Raw genomic sequence first — 24030 nt, 5'->3', positions numbered from 1 at the left:
CTCCCACTCCTCATATCGCCATCCATGAAATGGTGATGGTGTCATTATCATCTCGAGGGGCCTATCAGCCAGTGTCTGAAAAGTGTTAGTTCTCTGTTCTGCTTTTCCCCTAATTTTTGAAGATGCTGATGTTTTTGGCAGGGCCCTAAGGACACAGTGTTATGCACTAAACAAGCTAAATTGCCTACATGGGCAGCAATCAGGGGGAAAAATACGTATTAAGGGTATGTAGTACGTTCAAAGAATTGTTACACAAATTTTCCTTTGTTGTAGTGGTATTTCCTAATATAATGACATACACAAGCAAAAAAGAATCATTTCACTGTTTTTTAACCTTTATTTGTAGTTTTAAAAGGTAATTATCCACCCCATTAAGCTTTATATTTAATAGTTTAAAATATACATGTATATTCTCTGGAAAGAATTTTTTTTAAATTGAAAACGCTTTCATAATCAACTCCAAACTTTAAAAATCATAGGAAACAACACATATTTTAAAGTAGGTTAAAAATACTGTTTGGCTCCCCAGCAGAAATTGGCATATTTATTCAGTCGGGTACATCACACTGAAATCAATACAAAGGATTTTGTATGGTGGCTTAAAATAGTAACATATTAATAAAATTCTCATGATCTAAAATGCAAGTTTTCATCTTCATAACTTCCCTCTGGCCACTGGGAATTCTTCAGTCTTCCAAATAACTTGCTTGGCAGGAAAATTTATGAAGAATAAAACTGTTAAAAAGACCCCAACCAGTAGTGCCACGTGGATTTGGAGCAGTGTCTTTCATTGAAGGATGGTTTTGGATATTTATCCACCACCTGAAGGAACATATTGTACCACCTGAACCACCCTGGTTCTGGACCTGCGCTGGTCACCTGGACAATCGCCACCCTAAAACCTACCCTGCCTTACCACCACAGCTCCTGGTTTCCTGGACAATACCCACCCTGCTTGTGCTTTACCATCACCCACTGGGTGGTTGTCCACCACCACCTGAACACACCACCTGGCCTGCATGGTATAATTACCTGGAACACCTTGTATTTCAGACACTTCCATAGTTTCCTGAGACCTGCTTGCTTCCACCAGCCTGAGACAATGCTGCCACCCTCCTGAATCAGGACCTGGATGTCTTCCCTGGACTGCAGTGCTACCACCCTGGTTTCTGCTTGGTCTGCCACCCACCTGAACACATCATAGACTCCCACCCTGGTCTCTGTTATGCTTACTAACCGCTGAACCTGGTATACACCTGCTTGGCCAGCACACACACACACTCACACAGACAGAGACAGACATACACACACACAGACACACGCGCACATACACACGCGCGCGCACACACCTCTCACAGAGGCACAGCAGGACGTGAGGTAGACAGGGTCCTAAGTAAGCTTATATTTAGGAAGGCAGATCAGAGGGTCTCTGTCCTGCAAGCATGATTCCCGGAGGCCTTGGGAAGCCGTCCGAGAGGTGCAGGCCCAGACAGCTAACCCCTCAGCGAAGACACCCTGGCCAGAGCATGGAGAAGCAAAGCTGCTCAGTCTCATCCTTGTGGTTTACAACAGATTGCACCAGAATAGCACTGGCTTCAGGAGGGCATATCTGACAGCCTCGGCAAGCACAGGGTTCTGCCCAAACTCCGCAAAATCCTTCCCTTGGGTGCCTACCCCCTGCCTTCATGTTGCCTTCAAGCTTCTGGCACCACATACACACCCCCAGGCTGAGCTTAGAGCCCATGTAGGCCACCTTTCTGAATCCTCGGATGAGAGAAAAAGGGCCACAGCCAGGTTCGGCATGGGCCACTATATGGTCCCCAAGATGTGCGCAATGCATGCTGCTCCTGAGAACCCCACAATGCCCCCTGTCGATAGGCCCCGCCCTGTGTACGCAGTGTCTCATGTGCTTTAGTTCATTGTTCCTCACCGCCCCGCTGCAAGGCAGGTGATACAATACCCCTACTTAACAGGGGAGAAAACCAAGGCCTGTAGGCATAGTAGCTTTCGCAAGCTCACAGAGCCAGTAAGCGTGGGGGCCTGGATGCAAACATTTTTCCCTTGGATGATCTCTGCCCCAACCAGGACATTGGCACTTGTCGATCCTCAGAAAAATATGCCTCTGTGGTCAATACTTTCGTCTCCACTTAAAAATGAGGAATCTGAGGTCCAGGGTGACTAAAAAACTAGCAGCTGCTGGAGGCACAGTTCCCAGCCTGGTCTTTTGTCTCCTGAACAAATTCATGTGCCTCTTCCTCCCCGAGGAGGCCGGCTTTTGTTCCACATCCTACCGTTGCCTTTTGCTCCAGAGGGAATGGAATCATTTAGCCAAGATTCAGCCTTGTTTTAATATGCAAACTCAGACATCCAGAGGCAGCTAGAGATTCCCACTTCCATTACTAATTACTTGTTCAGCTCCATTTAAACGCCCCACCCCTGTACACACACACACACTTTTGAGGCTCTGCCTGCAAGTCAGATTGTGTTGTGAAGGCCCTTAGAGACTCTAGACTGAGGGTGGTCATTCAAATGTTGATGAGGGAGTGAAAGCTTCAAGAAGGAGCGATGTGCCCAAGGTCACGGGTGCATCTTAGAGTAGCCCTTCAAGGTCATTTGCTTCCGACTTCAGTATCAGTCTCTGCAACACAGCCCCAGACAAAGGGGCTGCTTCACAAGATGGCCTGTCCATCATCAGATGGCCTCTAATTATTGTAAAGATGGCCTTGTGGTGAGCTAAAATATGTCTCCCTTCAACTCTTGCCCAAATTACCTGGTACTGTCCATCCAAATGAATCTTTGTTTGTGTGATCTGAAGGTTTCTATCTGTCCCCACCTGAAATTTGGTGGGAAGACTTTATTTCACTCCTAAGTCTATTCTGTATGGCTAAAGGCTCTAGGGGACTGCTTTCATGTGGTATTTTTATGAAGCCTCTTTCTAAGCAACTCGAGAGTGTGCATTTGGGGCATTTGTCTGAGTTAGTAGTGGGCAAAGGGCAGTATTTCTAAAAATAACTGATGAGAGTCACTAATTCGATGGTCTGCAGGTGACAGTCACCCCAGCGGCAGGGTTCCCACATCACAGGTGGACTCTCGGTTCACCAGAGCAGGATTTTAAGCAGAGCACTGCATTCCCCAAAGTGCTGGGAGTAGGCACTGTTGTGTATGAATCTGCGAATGGGTGGGTGTATTTGTGATTAAGTGTGGATATTTGAGTGTGTAAGTGTGGGTGTGTGTGTGTGACTGAGCACGAGCAGGTGAGTGCATGTGCGTGAGTGTGTCAGTGAATAGATGTGGGTGTATGTGAGTGTATAGGCAGAGATGGTACAAAGACAAATTAAAAATACTGTATCAGTCAGGGTCCCAGCAGGAAACAGATGGCACATGCAAATTGGGTAATTTGAGGAGAGTTTAATAAAGGAATTGTTTCTGAAGTGTGGGCAGGGTAGCGGGAAACCACCAAGGATAGTGCAATGCTTGTGGACAGTAACGGGACACTGGTGACTGCCCAGGTTGAAGGGGCAAGGGCAGGAAGCAGTTATTGGAACCTGGAGACAGAGGATAAGGCCTGATAGGAGCTGTGGCCCAGCCGGGTTCCATCAGAAGCCTAGCGGGGGGCCAGCTGAGGCAGCCCAGGGCAGAGTCAGGGAAGGGGGAAGCACTGATGTCCAGTACATGTCCTAGCAACTTTCATTCACAAAATCACAGCCCTTCATTAACTTTTGGAGCTCTCTAACCCTGTTACATCCCTGGCGAAAGCATGCCCAAGAAAAATACACCTATTTATAGACATGAGCCATGTTGCAGGCAATTTCTCTTTCTATAGGATACTTTATTTCTACAATTAAGATACAAATACATCCTTAGAGTAATAACTCCAAGCAAAACATATAGACACATAATGACATGCAACCCCCCTTCACTCTTCCCTTCCCGCTGCCCTGCAGGAAGTTAACACATCCCAGGAGTCTGGTCAGTTTCCGGTCAGTTTCTTTCCAGTCCTTTTCTACATTTACATCTATGCCACATAAAATTCCAGGACTTTAAAGACCTTTAAAAGCCTAACCCTGGACCTCAGATTAAGAGCCCCTAGAATTAAGTATGCAGAACCATTTTACACCTATTTTTGACGGGATTCCCAGCTCACTGCTCCTCCCCCACCCCACCCCCACCCCCAGTAGGCTGAGATTTTGAGACTAGCACAAGATCACACAGCTAAGACATATGCGATCAGGACTCCAAAATCCGGGGACCTGAACTATAGCCACTAACACCTTCCACCATCGCCGTGCCGCCAAAAAAAGGCACATTTCCCTAAGAGATAAACCCAGTAGTGACTGCTGGCAAGGTGAGAGAGAAGCAAAATGGTGCACTTAGCAATGTCTGATTCTTGCTTCTCCCCTGAGTTCCTAAGACAGCTTTGCTACTAAAAAGCAACACGGTTTTGGATTTCCTGGCTTGGTGTCTGGGACAGAAAACACTTGTTCAGCTGCTAGATGTTCCTCGTGCAGTAGGTGTTTCTGGTGATCGTTTTGCATTGGAAATGTACCCACAGCAGCTTTCGCGAAGCTTTGAAATTTGGCACCTGCTCTGCTTCCACGCAGAAACGTGCAGATCAGCGAGATCTTAGGCCGATTGACAGAGACGGAATCGAAGTGCGCCCTTGGCTTTGATCATTCCTTCCGCAATCTGGGTTTTTCTCCTTCCAGAAGCCAGAGAATGAGTGTTAAAAGCAGCCATTTCCGTCATTTCCACAGAAACACTTGAAGGCCCTCTTCGATGGGGCGTATTTGCTGGAATCCTCCCTGATCCATTTGCCACTTCACTTCCTTTAGGTTACAGTGAGGGGGCGAAGGCCATTAGAGTGATCCTGAATTTATACAGCCCTTTATAATTTTCACGTCTGTCATATCCTAAGAACCACCAACATCACGGGTAGAAAAAATCGGCTAATACTCATTGAGTGCTTACCAGTGAGCCAGGGACTTAGCGAGTGCTCTTTGTGGATTATCTCATTGACGCTGAAGAGGGAGAATTTCATAGCTGGAGATCGGAGGCTCAGAGACTTCATCTATGTGCTCGAGGCCACACAGCAAATAATGCTGGAGCTGGAAGCCAAATGCTGGCAGCCGGGCTCCAGAGCCCGTGCTCACAGCCACAAGTATCCTGGGAGGACCGGTACTGTTACCCCCATGTTACAGATGAGGAAACTGAGGCCATAAAAGATTACTCCTTGGAGTAGACAGCTAGTAACCTGGCTCTTAGGTGCATCTTCTAGCTCTACATCCATTGACCTTTCCCTGCCTCATTAAAGATAAATTAATAGCAATACGTTAAAAAAAAAAGATGGACAGCAAACCATTTTTTAAAAGTCTGCCTTTGAGGTTGATTGTGTTCTTAGAATATGAGTAAACAAATATGGCCCTTCTCTAACAGGAGACACGTCAGCCTGCTCCGGGATGGTGCCCCACCCCCATGCAATGAGTCTGCCAGGAGATATTTTCCTATCAGTTTAATATCAACTGTAAAAGTATACTCTGGTTGGCAAAATTACTTCCCACCAGGCAAAAGCTTTGCTGAGAACACCACCTCCTTCACTTAGAAACCCAAATTCCAGGCCCAAGTTTTCCCTTGCGAGTCCAATCCGGATCCGAAAGTGTGTTGCTGTTTTTCCTGCTGCTGTAACAGTTACGTGTCCTCACTTCAGGAAGGAATTTCCACCCCTCTATGGGATCATTTCTAAACAGATGTCTGAGAGCTTCCAAGGGATTTCTACGTCGTGATAAAAACCCTTCTCCATTCGCAAACATTTATGACTGCCGCCTGCTGCAAATGTCAGCTCAGCGTGGGGAAGCGCTTCTAACGTTTGGAGCTACCCGAAGCTGAAATGGGGCCACTCCTGCAGGTAGTGAGTTCTCTCTCACTGGAGGTAATCAGGCAGTGGCGGGAAACCTCTCGTGGCTAATGTGGGGAGAGGGCTTTGAAGATCTCTCCTAACTTCCAGATTATGTGCTGGCTTTGTGGCTGATACAGGGACGAATGAGACCAATCCCTACGATGAAGGGATTTTTAATCTAGTAGAAATGGTAAACCTGAACCCAAACAACAAAAATGTTTATACCAACAAATATATATTTGTTCTCGTGCTGGGGCGAACCAAGAATTAAGATAAAGCGGAGGTAAAGCAGGGACGGCCAAGCTGTGGGTCAGGCCTTGACACAAACGATCAGGGTGATACCAGCACATCTCATCCCCTCTGTGGGCCTCAGTTTCCTCCTCTGAAAAATGGGCTGGTTAAGGGTGATCATCTCTAAAGCCCCTTCAGCCTCTAAAAGTCAGAGTCAGCACAGGTGGGCGTCTGGGGAAGGGCTTTGGAAAGGCAGGCTGCTGAGGCAGGCACTGTTATTTATAGACCTATCATGCAGGAATGTAGCTAAAACACTGCCCTGCGGAGGCACATCTGACAAATGATTTATTGTGCTAATTGACGTTTGTACTTACTCATTCTTTATCTATTGTCGCTTGTGGCACGAGGGAGTGTGTGCGTGTGTACACACACACACACACACACACACACACACACACACTCCCCCACACTTGAAAGTCTCTGGGCACTGCCAGGCCTCAGAATTGTTCCATCCTATCCTGTGTCAGGGGTGGGGTGGGGTGGCCTGCCTGATCATGGAACAGACGAGGTCACAAGACAGGGAAGCTGAGGCACTTTGGCCTCACAAAGTCGGACAGTCCCCCTGCCCCTCTGCTGTAGCAGAGCTGGGTCCCTAGCAAGCACAGCGGTCACGGAGCGACACAGCCATGGGCAGAACTATGGGGAAGCAGGGAAGCTGTGAGCAGAATGATCACCCCCACTGCCCCTTCCCACCCTCGGGTCCCCAGCCAGTTCTCCCATTGACCAAGAGACCAGAGGGGAAGGGGGACCGGAATGTCGGCTGTAGAGGGCAGCCTGCAGGGCGCCCAAGGCCAGAGACGGTCACGGGCAGCGGAGAGCAGTCGGCACATCTGTAATTACCCTTCCTGCCAATGTCTGGGCTCAGACGGCCCTCCCAACCCTGGCAGCTCCAGCCCTGCCCGCGCCCCCATCTCCATCCCGGTCCCTTCCCCCTCCAGCTCAGCTCCGCCAGGTGTCAGGCCTCTGCTCCCCCCTCTGATAGTTCTGGCACCATCGGGTCACAGCCATGCTGTGCTTTCCTCAGCTGCTGAGGTGTTTCCACAGGCACCAGCTTAACAAGCTCCTTGCCCACTAAGGCTGCAAGGAACTCTCTCTTTTGGCTCCTCTGCAAGGAAGCAGCAGGAGGTGGGCAGGGACTTTGGATTACAGTAGCCAGGGGCTCCGATTCCAGCTGTGCCCCTTGCAGGCAGAGCAGCCTGCAGAGAGCTGCTGTGCTTCTCTCCAGCCCGTAAAGACTACAGTGTTGCCTGATGAAAAGTCTACAGTGTTGCCTGATGATAGACAGATAATACTCATTGAAAGCTCTGTGCCAGGCATGGCGCTCAGCCTTCACATGCAGCCCAAACGGCTATTGCCATTATCTCTCCCTTTCAAATCTGGGGAAACTGAGACTCAGAGAAGTAAAGTAATTTAAACTAATTCAAGTGGCAAAGCCAGGCTTCAAGCCCAGGACTGTCTTATTCCAAAGCCTCTAAGCCATCAACTGCCCCACTGGGTCACTGTCGTGGGGCCCAAATGAAATAAAGGGTGTGGAAGCCTCTAGTTTAGTGCCTAGCGGGAGTGTTGGGGTTCTTCCCCATTTCCCCTCCACGGGGGCTGGTCCCCACCAATAGCACCTACTCTCCCCCCCTAGCCAGCTGCCAGGGCTAGGTCGCTCTGTGAGATGTGAGGAATAAACGGAAATGCATGTATTCCTCCAGCAAGCATTTGCTGCGCTGGGCCCTTGGGCAAAGAGACAGTGAGAGCTGGCATGTGGCCAAAAGTCTAAATTATCAAGTGCAATCTGTGTGGCAGGTACTGTCGCAGAGGCCTGGATCCTAGCAGAGACAGGAAACGCGGCCTCGGCTCTGTACTGGGAAACTGGCTCTTTGGGAAAAAAAAGAAACCAAACTCCTGATTTGTAGCATTTGCTCATGGCTGTGGTGTAAATACACCACAGTGGACAATTCCAAGGTGCCCGCGTGAAATCACCGCACGTGGAATTGAGAAGAGACCCCCACAGGTGGCTCCGCCAGCTGCGGCCAGGTGGACGAGACCCTGCCGCTCCCGTGCACGTCCATCCTCCAGCCTGCCCTTCAGGGTCTCAGAAACACCGTGGCCTTTCCTGGGAGGGGGCTTTCGGGTCCCTCAGCCAGGAAAGCGGCCCCCAGCCCTGGCTTTCTTAGAACACCCTTCACGTCTTGGGTCTAGTGTCACTTCACACAAAGCCTCCCTTGACCCGCCAGCCTAAGTCAAATGTCTTCGCTAGCCGAGCTCTTAGAGGGGTGATCCTTCCTTCCCAGCCCTCAAGTCCAGCTTCAGCTCTTTGCAGGATGGGTGCGATTAATATTTCTCGCCCTCTCACACGAACAGAGCTGTCGCCGGTGCCTCGGCGGTGCCTAGCACCGTGCCTGGCGCAGAGGAGGTGTGCTCTACACAGCCCTTGAATGTTGAAAGAATGAGAGTGCACTGAGCAGGGAGGGCCCTAGTGGATGAACAGGACTTTGCGAGGTGGAAGAGGCAGGGAGGGGCACGGCATATGTCTAGGAAGTGCGGGCAGGAGGTACAGGAAGACAGGTAGTGTGGCTGGCGTGGGAGGCGTTCTGCAGGTAGAGCTAAGAGAGGCCTGGTCCACCAGGCCACGGTGTGGAATGATGGTGTCATTCTCAGCAGCCCATCTCTCAGCAGAACCAAGCCGAGAGTCAGGAATCGGAGGATTTGGGGGGTGAGGGCCAGGCACAGTGTAGCTAGCTCAGCAGTTCCCCTTTGCAGATGAGGCTGGAGGGTCTTCCTTCTGACACTTCACGGCTCTGCTTTGCTTCCTGTTCTACTCCCAGCCGATGACTCTGAGACCCGCCTTGCAAATGCAAAAGGGGCCGCCAGCTGGAGACCTGAAAGGAATGAGCCAGGACCTTCCAGAAATCAGGCGACAAAAAGAACAGTCTGGAAGGCTGGCTAAGAGTGTGGGCCCTGGAACTGGACCCCCTGGGTGCGAATCCCAGTTTTGCTCGCTTGACTGTTGGTTCTGTGACCTTAGACAAGTTGCTTAACTTCTCTGATCCTGATTCCTCATCTGCAAAACGGGAATCGCAACAGTGCTGAGTTGCACGGGGTTGCACGCAGTAAGCACTCGATGCACGCTGTGTGTTGTTATTGCTCGTGTTATGACCTCCAGGATGAGAAAGAAAAGGGACGTGCTTCAAGCACCTGCCACATCTGGACCCTGTCTCATCTCACCCGCCTCACCCTCACCTCTCAGTTGAGATGAAAAGCTCAGAGAGGTTGAGCCACGTAGGTCTCCTAGGACTTTCTTGGAGGGTTTATTCCTAGGAATGTAACATCACTGGAATCAGCCTTCTCTCTCTCCCTCTAATCTTGAATAACTCCTCAATATTAACCCACTCTTTGTCCTTTGGCAAATAACTTCTCCCTGAGCCTCAGGCTTCCCAACTATAAAATTATGGGTAAATATTGCTGACTGCTGTCACAAACAACCCCCTCATCTCAGTGGCTTAACACAAAGGTTTGTTTCTTGCTCATGGCCCAGTGCATTGTGGGCCATAGGGATGGGATGCTCCACGCAGTCTTCAGGGGTCTGGGCTGCTGCCATCTATTGGCTCGGTCTCCCCTAGGGCCTGAGTTCTCCCCTGGCTCCTGAGCCACTGGCCGTGAGGAAAGGAAGGTGCTCTGACACACCTCGGCCCGGAGATGGCAGAGCTCACCTCCATCCACACTCCACTGGCAAGAACTAGTCATGGAGCCCAGCTAGCTGCAGAGGGGCTGGGAAACATGGTCCAGCCGTGTGCCAAGAGGGAGGGCAACCCGGCCCCGGGTGATCACCGAGCCCATCTCTGTGGCCCCCACTGGCCACACTGCAGTACAGAGGTCAGGACTCTCGGGTCTTTCTGCCTGCAGTCTGGGCCCTCCCTCCCTGAGCGCCGTCCCTCCCCCACCCCCCAGGAGGAGAACCAGGCCCTGCCAAGCCTCCTCCGAGGAGGGCGAGGATGAGGGCGGGTGGTGGGTGAGATAATGATCTTATCAAGCGTATTGCCTCTTGGAAGGCAGGTGCTGGAGAAAAACCAAGTCTGCTTTGGTTTTCCTCTGTTCCCTTCACATCTCTCCCCAAGATAAATTTAGCCAGCCCTCACTTTGAACGGCAGTGCCCGGATGCCGACTTTGCCATGCTCTGAGTCGAAGTCAGAGCATTTTTTCATGGCTGCACGCTAGAGCCAGGAATGCAGACTTGAGCGCAGTCCCAGCCTCTGCCCTGCCTCGAACAGCTGCGACCCACCGTCCCACTCCTGCCCAGTCTCCATGGGCATCCTTTGCCACATCTCAGACAAGGGCTCTGAGTTCCCCAGTGACGAGAGACAGAGCACAGAATGTAGAAGGGCTTCGAGATCTGGCGCCGTGGTGGCCACCGAGCAGTCAAAGGCAAGACGGTTCCGGGTTAAGAGAAGAGACTCGCGCGGGTCAGAACCCCGGCTCAGGGAAATTACCTCTCCGCTGTCTCCTCATCCATACGATGGGTCATGGCGCCTTCTTCCTGAGATTCACTGAGATGTCTGGGTTAAGAGATTTGCCCATTTGTCTGGTGCTCTCTGCATGTATGTGGGTGTGCCGATGGTGATGGTCCATACTAGCCACAGTGGGGACTTCCTGGGGCCTTCCGCCCATCCCAGATGCTTCTTCTGCAAACTTCTTTAAAATCTCCTGAGAGGCCTCCTTGGAGAATCACGTTCTTAGAACTCCTCATCTTTGTAGAATCACGTTCTTGGACCTCCTCATCCTTCCAGAAACGACTTCCTTTCTGGGTCCATTCTCTTCTCCTCCTGCTGGTGCAACTCGAGTTCACTCCATTTTGCCTTCATCTCTGACGCTCTCTGCCGCCACCCCCCAGGCTACAACTGAGCATATTTATAAAGACGGTTCCGCATCTTTCCATCTTCCTTTCCTCCGAGTCCTTCCTGACCCTGATAAACCTCTCCAGGCCTGAGCCTCCTGCCCTGTGAAGTGGGGATGGCAAGGGTAGGTGTCCTGGGAGGAAACAGTGGTGGTCTCAAGGGATTATTAACAAAGGTGCTTGCAGGATAGCCAGAAGAGCCGGAACTAAGGAGCCTGGGGAAGGCCCAGGGCTGGTCTCAGGGGAATGCGGCTCCCACCAGGCTGCCGGGGTGGGGTGAGGGGTGGGGAGCAGCCACAGAGCCTGAGAGGTCCAGCTGCAGGACAGGCCACCCTGTGGGCCCTGGGCCTCAGGCAGGAATTCAGCTGCTGTTGGAGACCCAACAGAGAAGAGTTGGGAGACTCGTCACGCTGACTCTACTTCCCCCACCCCACCTCCGCCCCCTGATCACCTGTGGGTTCCTCCTATGGGCTGAACCCAACTGGTCCAGAGGGCGGGGAGCTGGGTGGACACTATCTCTACAGACCAGGCTCGTGGGCCCTGCAGGGAGTGGGTGCGGAGTGGGTGTGGAGGGGCTGCCCACCTACTGGGTGGGTCCCAGTGTTTACCCCTCTCACCAACAGACCTGCCAGGGGGGCACAAGCACCCCCATGTTATAGTCATAGAAAGCGAAACCCTGAGCACTGAGGCACATAAAAGGCCACACTGCCGGCAGGTGGTGGAGAGGATTAGACTCATTTCTGCCTGACCCCAAAGTTCCACACAGTCAGAGCAGGCGATGGCGGTGGCCAACTGTCTGTGCTTTAAGGTGCCCCTTCCCCAAGCGCGATCTTCCGCCCAGGCCTGTAATCCCTCCGTGATTTATTCACTGGGGCCTGAGCTTTTCCTCCTCCCTGCTGTGCGAACGTCCCTGTGAGGGTCATCACGTCAGTCACGGAACATTTTCAGGGAGGGAGGTTCCCAGACCCCTCTTTCTCCTGGCCAGGCCTTGGGAGTCTGTGGGGACTGGAAAGCAGCCGGCCCCCCCAAAATCCCAACGTCCACCCCGCACAGTCACGGAGCTTTCCGAGCCCTCTGGCTCCGTCACCTCATTCCTCAGCGTGTCCTCGGGGGGCCTCGCATCAGGGGCCCACTGCACAGCTGGGGGGCAGCAGCCCAATAACATTACACATTGCTAAGGTGAGCATTCCACCTGTGACGGGCAGAGCCACGTGGGGAGAAACGCACTGGCTTCAGAAGCCGAAAGACAATGCGATTCGAGCCCTTCCTACAGGCAAGCCCCTTGACCACCACAGCCATGTGCAGAACCGGGGGGCACCCGCCTCCCCGTGTTCCCTGAGAAGTAAACGGCATCGTTCATGTCAGTCCCCAGCAGTTCCTGGCGCCCAGCAGCCCAGGCAGAGGAGGTGTCGGGGACACAGTCTTCAACATGGGCAAATCTGACCCCGAGTCCCAGCCAGCTGGGTAACCCTGGACAAGTCACTTAGCCCCCTGGAGCACATTTGAAAACTAGAGCAGTCACACCCCTGTCCCACAGGTTTGTCTCGAAGGGGAAGTGAGATGAGGTGTCTGAAAGCGCTGTTTAGACTTCCCTAGAAATAAATTTATTTCTTCAGCAATATGGACAGGCAAATGTCGGCGCTCATTTCGCTGAGCTTCCTGTGTTCCAGGCCCCGTCCCAAACCCCCGTTGCATAAGGGTTCATCCCGTCCTCACGGCAACGCCGGGAAGTAGGAATTCCATGTCACTCCCACTCACGAATGAGAAAGTCGAGTCTCAGAGAAGTTAAGTGACCGGCCCAAGGTTGCACAGCTGGTCAGTGGCAGAGCCAGGCTGTGAACCCCAGCGAGCAGGCCGAGAGGCCTGCGGACAGGAAAGCACCTGCTGTGAGCCCGCCCAGGATACCCGAGCAAAGAGAACTGAAGAAGCACGCAGTTCCCCATCCGCACCCCCCCAGCCTGGCTCTAACTTTCACACACATCGGAACCATCAAGGGAAGTTATGCAAAAGGCAGAGTCCCGGCCCCACCCACGAGGATGCTGATTCCGTGGGTTCAGAGTGGAGCCTGACACTCTGCCTTGAACGAGCCCCCAAGATGACACCTGCGCAAGGGGGTGGGTAACCGCACAGGAAGGACCGTGCCAGGTGTCCCGCCAAGCCATCGGTCAGGGTTGCTCGGGGAAGTGACGGTCGTATGCTCCAGAGGGGACCCTGCAGGCTCAGGCAGGAGCCACACTGGGACCCCCCTTTGCCTCTGGCCCCCAGGTTTGCCAAGTACTACAAGACGGAGAACGGCAGTGAGTACCGCACGCTCCTGAAGGCCTTTGGCATCCGCTTTGACGTCCTGGTGTACGGGAATGTGAGTCCTTGCGCCCGGCAGACGGGTGGATAGGGGAGGAAACCCACACAAGTCCCTGGCCCTGAAGAGGCCCTCAGCTGGTCACATGTCCAGGCTCCTCACCTGTGCTGTGAAGGGGCGGGGCCTGCTGCTTCACCAAGAACCCTTCCAGCTCCACTGTCTCTCTGGCTGGGAGTCCAAGTTCAGCCCCTGCCCTCACTCTCGCCCTGCTGGACCCCCGCCCACTCACCTCGGTCTTTGTTCACACAGGCTGGCAAGTTCAACATCATTCCCACCATCATCAGCTCTGTGGCAGCCTTCACCTCTGTGGGAGTGGTGAGTTCAGCCCCTCCAGGCTCTGACCGGAGGCCAGTCAGGGAAGGGCCCCCACTGGCAGGGGTGGGCAGGGCACCGACCCAGGTAACCCCGCTTCTGCCTAGAATGAACAGTCCAACCTCTAGCCAGGTGCTGCAGTCTCCCCCACCACTTCCCTGTAGGCTCAGCCCTTGCTTGAATACTTCTAGTCCTGGAGAGCTCATTCCCTCCAGCAGCGGCCTGCTCCCATGCAGGAGGCTCCGCCTGGCACAAAGTTCCCGTCCCTCCCCATGAAGGTGCGGGAGGAGGCTCCAGGCACCTTGACGGAGACAGAGCCCCGCCCCCAGGAACTTAGACCCATCAGCCCCTCTGCTTCACCCACCAAGTCTTCTCCCTGCATTTTGCTCTGGGGTCACCCCGGGAGCTGAGGAGGGGGGTCATTCCACGGGGCCCCTGGATATTCTTCTAAGAGGAAAGGTCACGTGTCTCTGGAGGACTCGCGCCAGCCCCCACCTGCTGTCTGCCTGAGCACCAACCTGCCCATTGCTCGAGCAGCTCAGGGCGTGCCTGCCTCTCCTCTTCCAGGGCACTGTCTTATGTGACATCATCCTGCTTAACTTCCTCAAGGGGGCTGACCAGTACAAAGCCAAGAAGTTCGAGGAGGTGAGCGGGGTCTTGTGAGAGGTGGCAGCACAGGGCAGGAAGGGCCACTGCCACTGTGACCCTCAGTGGCTCACCTTCCAAAGGGAAGTTCTTGGACCTCAGTACAAATTTGGGGGTGCAGACAAGAGGTGGCTGGGCCAAGAGTAGGCTCTGTGACGATCACGGGGGGCTCCGCGGGTTGTCACTGTCAACATCCCCATCCACTCATCGTCCCCTCTCCATTTCCTGGGCGGGATAAACCTGCTACGGATTGGCTCAGGTTTCTGTTTTCCCTTGAGGTATGTGGATGGGGTCTCAGGATCACACAGACTTGCCGTAACGCCCCTAATGCCTGGGCGGCGGGCGAGGTCTGTCCCATGGGGCCCTTGCCCATAGTCAGAGCTCGATAATGCAGCCTTCCACCTGCAGGTGAATGAGACCACGCTGAAGGTCGCTGCCTCGGCCAACCCAGTGTACCCCAGTGACCAGACCACAGAGGAGAAGCAGTCCACAGATTCGGGGGCCTACTCCATTGGCCACTAGGGCCTCAGCCAGGGCCCCATGCTCACCCTTCGACACCAGGCCCCCCAACAGGGGACCCCACCTGGGCGAGGGGGGATGGGAAGCGGGAGGGGCTCTCATTTCTGCTGCTCACCCAGTACTCTGGCAAGTAGGTAGTGCCCCCTGCTGAGACCTCGATCCTACCTTCACTCCTTACGTCACCCCCGTCTGCTTCCCGGGACCCCCAAGGCAGTAGCACTGAGCAGTCCTCCCCCCTTTCAAAGAGTAGAGATCATAATAATAATAACGAGTGGCCACGAGGGCCCGCCAAGAGTGAGGCACTTCACACGTATTATCTCATGTAATCCTTAGAATAATCCTATGAGGTAGATATTAGGTTCCCTGTTTTGAAGATAAACTGAAGCTCAGAGAGACAGTCATTTGCCCAAAGCCACAGAGCCAGGAAGTGAGAGAGCTGAGATTGGAACCCAGGTCTGACTAACTCCTTTGCCCACACCCCACAAAAGAAGGATGAACTCCCCAGGGCGTCAGCCCCTGTTCCTCCAGCCTCCAGCCTCCACCCTGCCCATCACTGGGTTCTGCTTCATAAAGTATAAGCCCCATGCTGTCCCCAGGAACTTAGTTCCCATCTTAGGGGAGACCAGTGAGACGGTGGTATGGGGTCTCTTTCTCCGGCTCGGGTCCCCAAATCAGAAGGAATTTTCCTTACCCCACAGCTCTGTCCCCAAACCAGGGAAGAGGCCATCCTCGTTCTCTTTTGGGGACCCCACACCTACCCACACGGGAGCCAGATTGGGCCACCCCAGGCGGGACATGATTCCGGACCTGGGGCCCTTTTCTAGGGGTACAGCGGTCCTCTCTTAAAACACTGGTGAAAAGGCTTCAGTGAGACCCTGTGAGCAGCTGGTCAGCCAGGCCCGTTCCTCAGGGTCCTAAGAAGTGGGTCAGCCTTCTAATGTTAGAGACGAAAGGGTCTTCTAATGTTAGAGACAAGAAACCATCTTGTCTGACTCTCCTATTTACAGATGAGCAAACTGAGGTCAGAAAAAGACCCGTGTCACAGAGTTAGTGGCCCAAAGAGATCCCAGGTGTCCTGGCACCCAGGGAAGGCGGCCAAGACGGGAAGCTGGACGGGCCATTGAGAGGGCATCGGGTCCCGCCCTGCCTCCACTTCCCCCTTCCCCTCCCTGGGCTGTCCTCCAGTGAGAGGCCCAGAAATCTCAACAGGGCAGAGCTCAGAAGCAGATGTAGGTTTTATGAAGCCTGAAGCACATACAACTTGGGGCATCTTTAAAAAAAAATAAATAAATACAAAATTAGGTATTAGCAGGGGCTTATGTGAGCGAGCAGTCATGAAGGATGTTTCACTAGCTCCACGGTAAATCCGCCTCCGGAAAAGCTGGAGCGTGGGCTTGACCGTGAGGTCTTAGCAGAAATGGGCTTAGCTGTAGGTAGAGGGCTGGCCCCTCTACAGAAGGTGCAGGGAGATGGGGTGGGGGCTGCTTTGGGCGTGGTTTGAGAGGATCAAGCAGTGGGCACTTGCAAAGACCCAACCCCACTGACAACCCTATCCCAGGGGAGAAGGAGTAAGAGTCCCCCATACAAGGCCCATCCTCCCTCCTCCACTCTGCCTCACCCCCAGCTGCATCCTCAGAACTGGGATAACGCCTCCTGAGGGGTGGTCTCGGGAGGGAATCGGGCAGTGTCTGGAGACCTGACCAGCAGAGACTTCAGTGAAAGCAGCACTGCATTTCCCTCTCGCCCCCCCCCCCTGCACTCCCCAGCTCACACAGACATCCCCCCCAACCCCACCCCCACTTGAATCCAGCCTTCAGGAGGCTGGGCTGAGAGGCTGAGGTCACAGGAATAGTCTCTGAGGAGGAGATCCAGGCAGCTGTGTCCTGGAGGGAGGGGCCCCTCCCCAGTCCCTTTCGTCCTGACTAGGGTGGTCCTCTTGCAGGTCCATCAGTAGCTCTTAAGCCTGCCAGCAAGTGTGTGAACTCGTGAGTGTGAACCTGACTCGTGAGTGTGAACTTGTCCTCCCCACGGCTGAACTAAGTCACAGCCTCTGTGTGCCGGACGTAGGGTTATATCAGCAGTAATGACAACGGCTAACTTGTCTCTGCTGTCTCTCGGTGTGCTCAGCACTGCCACCAACATAATCACACACCAAGCCTGGTGTGGTTGCTTTGGTCTGTTATTAATCCTATTTGATAGAAAAAAAAAAATCTTATAATACATGGAAATTGGAACTGGAACCCCTGCTCATTCTGAACACTGTCGCTTCTTTAATTACTCAGCGTAAAAGCTAACATTCAGTGATGATGCGCCATGTCCAAGCAATGGGCTGAATGCCGCGCAGGCATTGTCTAATTCAACCCTCATCTCAAGAAGGCACTGAGGCTGAGCACGTTTAAGAAACTGAAATGGTAAAACTGGCACTTGAAACCAGAGCTTTATGTCTCGGGAGTTTGGGACCTGACTTCCATGCTACATCAGTCTGGAAAAAAAAATTTGAAAATTTGTTGGCACCTTCTTTTCTCTACATGTTAGTTAGGCTAAAACCAGGTTTTGCTGGAGTAACAAGTAAACTGCAAAATGTCAAGGTTTAACATGATGAAGCAGAGCGGATGGCCCCTTCCCTCTGGTAGCTATGCCGTCACAGGCATGTGGACTCTCAGATCACTGTGAGAGCAGGAGGATCATAAGGGTTATTAAAGGCCAGGCCTGAAAATGGCTTACCTCGCTCCCAACCACCTGCCAAAGGCCAGACTCAGTAACGTGCTGCAGAGCCTAACTTCAAGGAATACCAGGAAATAGAGTCTTCCTGGATCCCCAGGAAGAGAAAGCGGTAAACATGGTGCTCTCTGCTTCGGTATCTCCTTTTTGATGGCTGTTCTGCTCCACAGCCCTTCACCCATGCCCACCTACAGCTCCACGCAGCCTTCCCTCTGTGTTCCTTCTCACAAAATCTTGTTCTCGGCAAGTTACCAATCAATCTCTCAGAGGTATTAATAGATAACACACTCTGGAGTTTCTCCTCTCGAGTATTTGCTTGTTAATCAAGCGCTAAGACTAAAAGGCCTGAAATAGCCGAAGGAATGACTATATAATGGTTGAAGTTGAGACCCAATAACAGGCAGGACTGGATGTTCGAGGGACGGACACCTGACCTGCCCTGGCCTGCCTCAAGCTAGCTTCAGATGAAGGGGTCTGAGTCCCGCTCCTCTTCCCTCACTCTCTCTACCTCTGGTCTTGGCTGGCAGGATATTAGGCTACTGGGCTTGGATAGAGCCCGTTTCCCATCAAGGTGATAAGTGGAGGCTGATAAAAGGAGGCTTGTCATTCAGCCAAAATACCAGTCCCAGAGCAACCTATGCAGAGCTTCCCTTACTGCTTATGCTTCGCACCCCCCACAGCCAGGTCCCACTGTTGTTTTAGAAGGAGGCCACCAAGAATTAGCTGTGGCAGTACCCAATGCAAGGATTTGGGGGGCAACCCCCAGGCAGCTCCTCTTCCATGCTCTTGGGAAGACTGACATGCTGTGATTAGGAACTTACTGACCCAATCTCCATCCAAGGCAGATGGACAGACCCCTCTTCACCTAGATGCAACCCCTGGGGTCCAGCATTGGTGCGGCTCCGAGCAAGGCCAAGGCCATTACCCTGTTGACCGAGGACTGCTTATGTTCAAGAGACCCAACCCTGCTGCTGCCTCCCCACCCACTTCCCCTGGGGTGCTCTGGTACCTTTAGAAACAAAGCACATCTGGTCCTTTTTTTTGTTCCTGAAACTCTACATCCCATCAGATGCCTATACAGATACACACACATGTACACACGCGAATGTAGACATGTACACAGATGTTCTCAGATACATACTGGTATGTATACACACTCCCAAACATACTAGCCGAAGACACACAGGTTCACACACACGCATGAACGTAGAGATTCAGGTGTATAAAGAGGCAAAGCTACACAACATACACATTCACAGGTGTACAGACATACAGACCCATCCATAAATACTCAGAGATACATATAATGTACACACACTCAAACAACACACAAATACACTGACACACAGATTTGTGCACATTTACATATGCAGAGTCACATATATGCAGATATACATGTGTGAACAGACTGACTCATATACACATCATGATACATATACACACATGCACATGTGCACCCACGGAAATACTTGTACATTCTCCCCGTGCCCTATGTGGAACTGCACCCCAAGAAGTATATCTATCTGTCTCCTACAACTCAGGGCTCTCTGTCCTCTGAATACCCAGTCTCCGGTAGAGCTTCCTGAGACTTCAGATCTCCAGATCCTTCCTGGACCTCAGCACCCCACCTGGAACACAGCAGCAACAGTGTTCTCTTCCAATGTCCCCAGGGTCTGAGAAAGTGGAGTGAAGGAGAGAAGCAGAGGCTGGGGGCTGTGGAACTGGGATGGGAGCCTCACTGCTCCCAGATGCTCTGGCTTGGGCCCCCGAGGCTGTCCTTGTGAGAGGTCGCTCCCTCTTGAGAAGGTAGCCCCACCCAGGGAGGTAGACAGGCTGGGGATTGGGGAGATGGAGAAGGATTGGGAAGGGACAGCCACCTTCCTGGGAATGGAGTGAGGGACACAACTCAGAAGAAGTTGAGGTCTTTGAACTCAACCGCAGGTGGCTGGAAGAATGGAAAATAAAGGCCAGTACCAGAGGCCAAAAGCACACAGGGCTTAGAGGAGCAGGCTGTGCCCAGACGAGACTCTCTGCCCTCCTGTGTGCGGTGACCCCGGGTGGGACCTCGTTACTGTTAAAGAAAAGAAACAAAGGCCCCAAATGGAGTCGCTTGTGCTAAGCCCACCCAAACCAAGCCTTAACACCTCACCTCATTGTAGTTTTGGCCTCTCCCAGGAATATCCCCTTTAACCAGTCAATCTGTAGTTACCTGCTAACAGGTAATCCTCTGGATAGACCCCTTCCATCCACCAAAGGCAGGTGACCTCACCTGAAACAACCCACTTTTGCTTGAAACTTTTTTTCCCGCCCCACTCTGCCTGTAAAAGCCTCCATTTCTACAGCTCCTCCGTGTTTGCTGGAAAGGACATTGCCTGATTCAGGCATTGTTGAAAAAGCCAATTTGACCTTTAAGTTGACTCAGTTGGATTTTGTTTTTAACACCCCTCCGCTCCGATTCTTCAATCAGTGACATCACCTCCGTTTTGGAAAGAGGCCCCACACCCACCCCATCCCACACCCCAGTACTGAATCCAAACGAAGCAAGGGGGCCAGGTGTCCACGCCCCACCAAATGAGGTTTACCCCCAAGGGGGAGGGGCAACACACACACACACACGCACGCACGCACACACACACACACACACACACACCAGACTGGAGACATCCTGGGAGCGACACCTGTCGGTGCTCCGCCCCCAGATGGAAGGCGTGGGCACTGGGAGGAGCTTCCAGAAGCGCCTGGGAAGCCAAAAAGCAGTGCGCGGCGCGCGCGTAGTGTGTGTGCTGCGTGTAAAGCCGTTTTGGCATTGTGGCAAGCGGTGGCAGATTCTTCTTCTTCGTCTCCATAAAGGGTGGCGGTAAAGCGCGGCAGGCGCGGTATATTGGCAAAATGCGCGCGTGGTGCAGCCGTAGGCGCGCAGCGCGCTGTTTTAAAAAAAAGCGATAAGCGCAAAGCTTTTCGTGGTTTTTTCGCGCGCGCTGCGCAAGCGCGTGCATGCCGCGCTGCGTATGGGAAAGTGCAAAGCGGTGCAGTGCGTAAAGGCAGCTTTAGCATTTTGCGTTACTTTTTGTGGTAGTGTGCGCGTTACCAGTCGTGGTAAAGCTGGTAGCAAGGCATGCCATGCGCGTGCGGCAAGGTACTGGCGTGGTGTTTTTATTTCAGGCAGGACATCCTTGCAGCTATGTAAATTAAGCTCTTCTTCCTTCCACATCTTGGGTGGCAGGTACCATGCTGTTCCAAGCTGGTGAGTTTTTTTGTCAGCCATTCCTATTTCCCACACCTTTCCCTGGCCCCTCATCCACACCTTACAGTCACATCTGTTACTCTCACCTGTCACATCAATTACTTCTTCATAGCAGAGGAAGGGAAGGAGCCCCCCAGGCCCCGAGCCTAGTCTGTGAGGATAGAGAGCCCCTACCCAGCCCCCACACTGGGCACACCCTCACCCTACATCTCAGCCCTCCTCGCAGATGGGACGTTGATTCTCCATTTGGAGGGGGTGGGGGTGTGAGTTTGGGGAGGTGTGTTCATGCAGCCCAGGAGGGCAGTATGTGAGAGTCTACGTTGCCACCCCTTCCCACTTCCCCGTGCAGCCCCCTCACCTCTGGTGCATAGGGCCACACAATGGCCTCCCCCATTCTGGGGCTGTCCTGGGGCCCATACTCCAAAATTCCAGCAGGTCCCATCAGTCCAGTAGGCTCTCCCGCACTGGAACTGGAGAAGGGATAGGCCAGGTCAGAGGGCAGAGGTCCAGGAAGACACGGATTCAGGGGCACCAAAGAATGCCAACCAACCCAGTATTTCTTTCTGGACACTGCCCACCCAGCTTGGAGCCAGATACCCTTGAGACCCATCCATCCCCACGCGTTTTCAGGCAATGACAGGAAAAGAGCAACCGTCACTCCAGCCATCACACAGAATAGGCTTCTCAAACTTTTCTGTGCGTACAAATCCGGGGATCTTGTTTAAATGCAGATTCTGATTCAGGAGATCTCTGTCATGGCCCAAGATCGTGCATTTCTAACCAACTCCCACGTGTGGCTGACACTGCTTGGTCCATGGACCACACTTGATAGCAAATATAATGGCCTGGATTCAGCCACAATCCCAGAGCCACTGTGAGAGAAGGACCCCATTTTATACCCGAGGAAACTGAAGCTCCAAGGCAGCCACAGCCATTCAGGGAGGCAAGTGACCAAGCTGGACACAGAACCTATCTCGTGACGCAGCGGTGTGCTGGTAAAAGTTCAGCACCCAGCTCTGGGGGACAGCAAGAAGGCAGAGGGCGGGAGGAACCCTGATTTGTAACAGCTGCTGATTTCCTTGGTGTAAATACATCCGCTGGTGGTAGACTGCACGCGACCAGCATGAGGTCACTGAACGCGGAGTTGGGAAGAGACGCACACAGCCGTGCGTTCTGCGGAGCCAGCACGAGCCAAGCTCCATCACCACCCGCAACTGCTGGAGGGAGGTTAATACCAGCAGGTGCCCCCTCGAGGCCATCGAGGCCATCGGAGAGACCTCTCCCTGTACCTGGGAGTTGGCCCGTCACTTACCCAGCCTCCAATCCAGACCTGGGGTTGATTGAGAAAACTGATCAATCTCTGGATGTAACTGTTGATGCTGAAGTTGTGGATGGAGACCAGGTTGCCTCTGTAGCACCTCCTGCAGGTTGTCTGCGCAGGGAAGAAGAGGTGGAGTAGAGAATTCACTGTTCTTTCTCAGGTCCCTGCGTCTCCAGCAGAGCCCTCACCTACCCCTCGTCAGGCCTGAAATCGGGGATCGACTTGGCCCTGTCAGCCCTATCTCTTGCTCCTTTATCTGTCATCAGGAACTTCTTGCAGGAAACAATAATAATGCTCAGAATAATCATAGCCACCATTTGTTGAGAGTTTACAATGACCCCGGAGACTATTCCGAATACTTTCTGTGTTATTATCTCATTTAATCCTCACCACAACCCTAAGAGGTAGGTACTATATATCTCCATTTTATAAATGAAGAGGCTGAAGCCCTGAAGGTGAATCGACTTACCCAGGTAACACAGGCGGAACCAGGATTTAACAGAGGATTTAACCAAAAGCCTTTTGTCCACATCAGTGATTCTCAAAGTGCTGTCTCCAGACCAAATAACGTTATCATCCCCTGGTGATTTCTTACACATGCAAACTCTAAGCTACCGCCACCCCCCTCTCTACCCAGATTTGCTAAACCAGAAATCTAGGTTTTAATAAGACCTCTAGGAGATTCTGATGCGCACTAGGCCTTGAGAAACAGTCGCCTAAATGTATAGGGAATAGAAGGTTGAGTCCACGCTCCTCTCCTCCCCCCAGTCCTCCCTCGGCAGTAGCCTCCTTGCCACTTACCTGAGCGTTTCTGAACTTCCTGGGGTGCCGCACCAACAGGTACCGGCAGGTCTTGCACTCGGGACCGCCCGACATTTTAACCGTGTCTTCTTCCCTGGGGCACTGCAAGTCCTCGTCTAGGGCACCTGGGTCCGACTCCATGGCCTCCTCCTCCTCCAAGTCTTTTTGACAGCCAAAAGCCTCGACCTCCACTCCCTCAGACTGAATCACATTCTCGGTCAGGGCCAACTCTCCCTGTTGCTCCCCTGAACCTTCCGGGCCCTGGCTCAGGTCTGGCTGTGTCTCTCGGGTGTCCAGATGAGGGGCATCGATCTCTGGGAGGAAGAGGTAACCTGCCATTAGGTTAGGTTCTCCCTTCTTCCAGGACCAAGGAGAGATCTGATGGCCCCACCCCAGCCAGGACTGGAAGGATATCCTTGGTTTGGGGTGAGGTGAAAAGTCACACCAATGGATGAGAACCCGATGCTAGCTGACACCACCTGTGTGTGTTCTAGGGGTGGGGAGAAGCTCCTCTGAGAAGCCCCTCGTCTGCACAGGTGGGTGGTCTTTCCTTGTGAAGAAGCCCTACCCAACGGAATGTTCAGGTCAGAATCCCGGAGACAGTCTTGTGGGAGCTGAGCTGGATTAGCTGGGAGGCTGAGACCCTGGCCCTGTGGGAGCCAAAAAGGGCCGCAGCAAAAAGGGGACAAGGTAAAGCTGGGCGAGGGGAGGAGAGAACTCACTCAGATGAAGAGCAGCGACCGTCCCCAACAGGAGAAGGGGCAGGAGCAGGGCGCGCTTCATGCCCATTGTCTTGTGACAGAGATGCAGCTCCGCTTTCCCCACGTGAGGACGTCCTGTGTGTGTGCGCGGCGCCTGTCACATAACAGAGATACAAGAGTTGTTTACCTAGTCGATCAAAAGGACAAACTAGAGGACTCCCTTCTCCCCTGGTGAACGGGACCCTGAGCTGCAAAATCGGGGAAAAGACATAGGGGTGTCAGCTCGAGTACGAAAGTCTCTTTTTCCTGACAGCTCCCTGGGATGGCTTTTAGCTCAGACC

The 24030-nt window shown here is 52.9% G+C and overlaps 2 protein-coding genes across 2 annotated transcripts in view; one reads left to right on the top strand and one right to left on the bottom strand.

Annotated features, from left to right (window-relative positions):
* Positions 1–16629, top strand: part of P2RX3 (purinergic receptor P2X 3) — a 27641-nt gene extending 11012 nt beyond the window's left edge. The window contains exons 2-5 of the mRNA XM_039860266.1: positions 13197–13425; positions 13675–13740; positions 14305–14382; positions 14791–16629. Of these exons, the coding sequence (XP_039716200.1) occupies positions 13197–13425; positions 13675–13740; positions 14305–14382; positions 14791–14904 (487 nt within the window). The 3' untranslated portion in view covers positions 14905–16629. The remainder of the gene's footprint in view (positions 1–13196; positions 13426–13674; positions 13741–14304; positions 14383–14790) is intronic.
* Positions 16630–17560: 931 nt separating this feature from the next.
* LOC120600752 (proteoglycan 3-like) lies at positions 17561–23797 on the bottom strand. Its single transcript, XM_039860265.1, has 5 exons — positions 23711–23797; positions 22989–23302; positions 22179–22298; positions 21225–21336; positions 17561–17568 (listed from the first exon to the last, which is right to left on the bottom strand). Exons 1-5 carry the CDS (start codon positions 23775–23777, stop codon positions 17561–17563), a joined length of 621 nt encoding a protein of 206 aa, XP_039716199.1. The 5' UTR covers positions 23778–23797.
* Between the last annotated feature and the right edge of the window lie 233 nt (positions 23798–24030).

The sequence above is a fragment of the Pteropus medius genome, unplaced genomic scaffold, assembly GCF_902729225.1.
Source record: "Pteropus medius unplaced genomic scaffold, Ma_sr-lr_union100, whole genome shotgun sequence".
Lineage (NCBI taxonomy): Eukaryota > Metazoa > Chordata > Mammalia > Chiroptera > Pteropodidae > Pteropus > Pteropus medius.
Note: the sequence above shows the minus strand (reverse complement) of the source record. Positions and strands in the feature narration are given on the sequence as shown.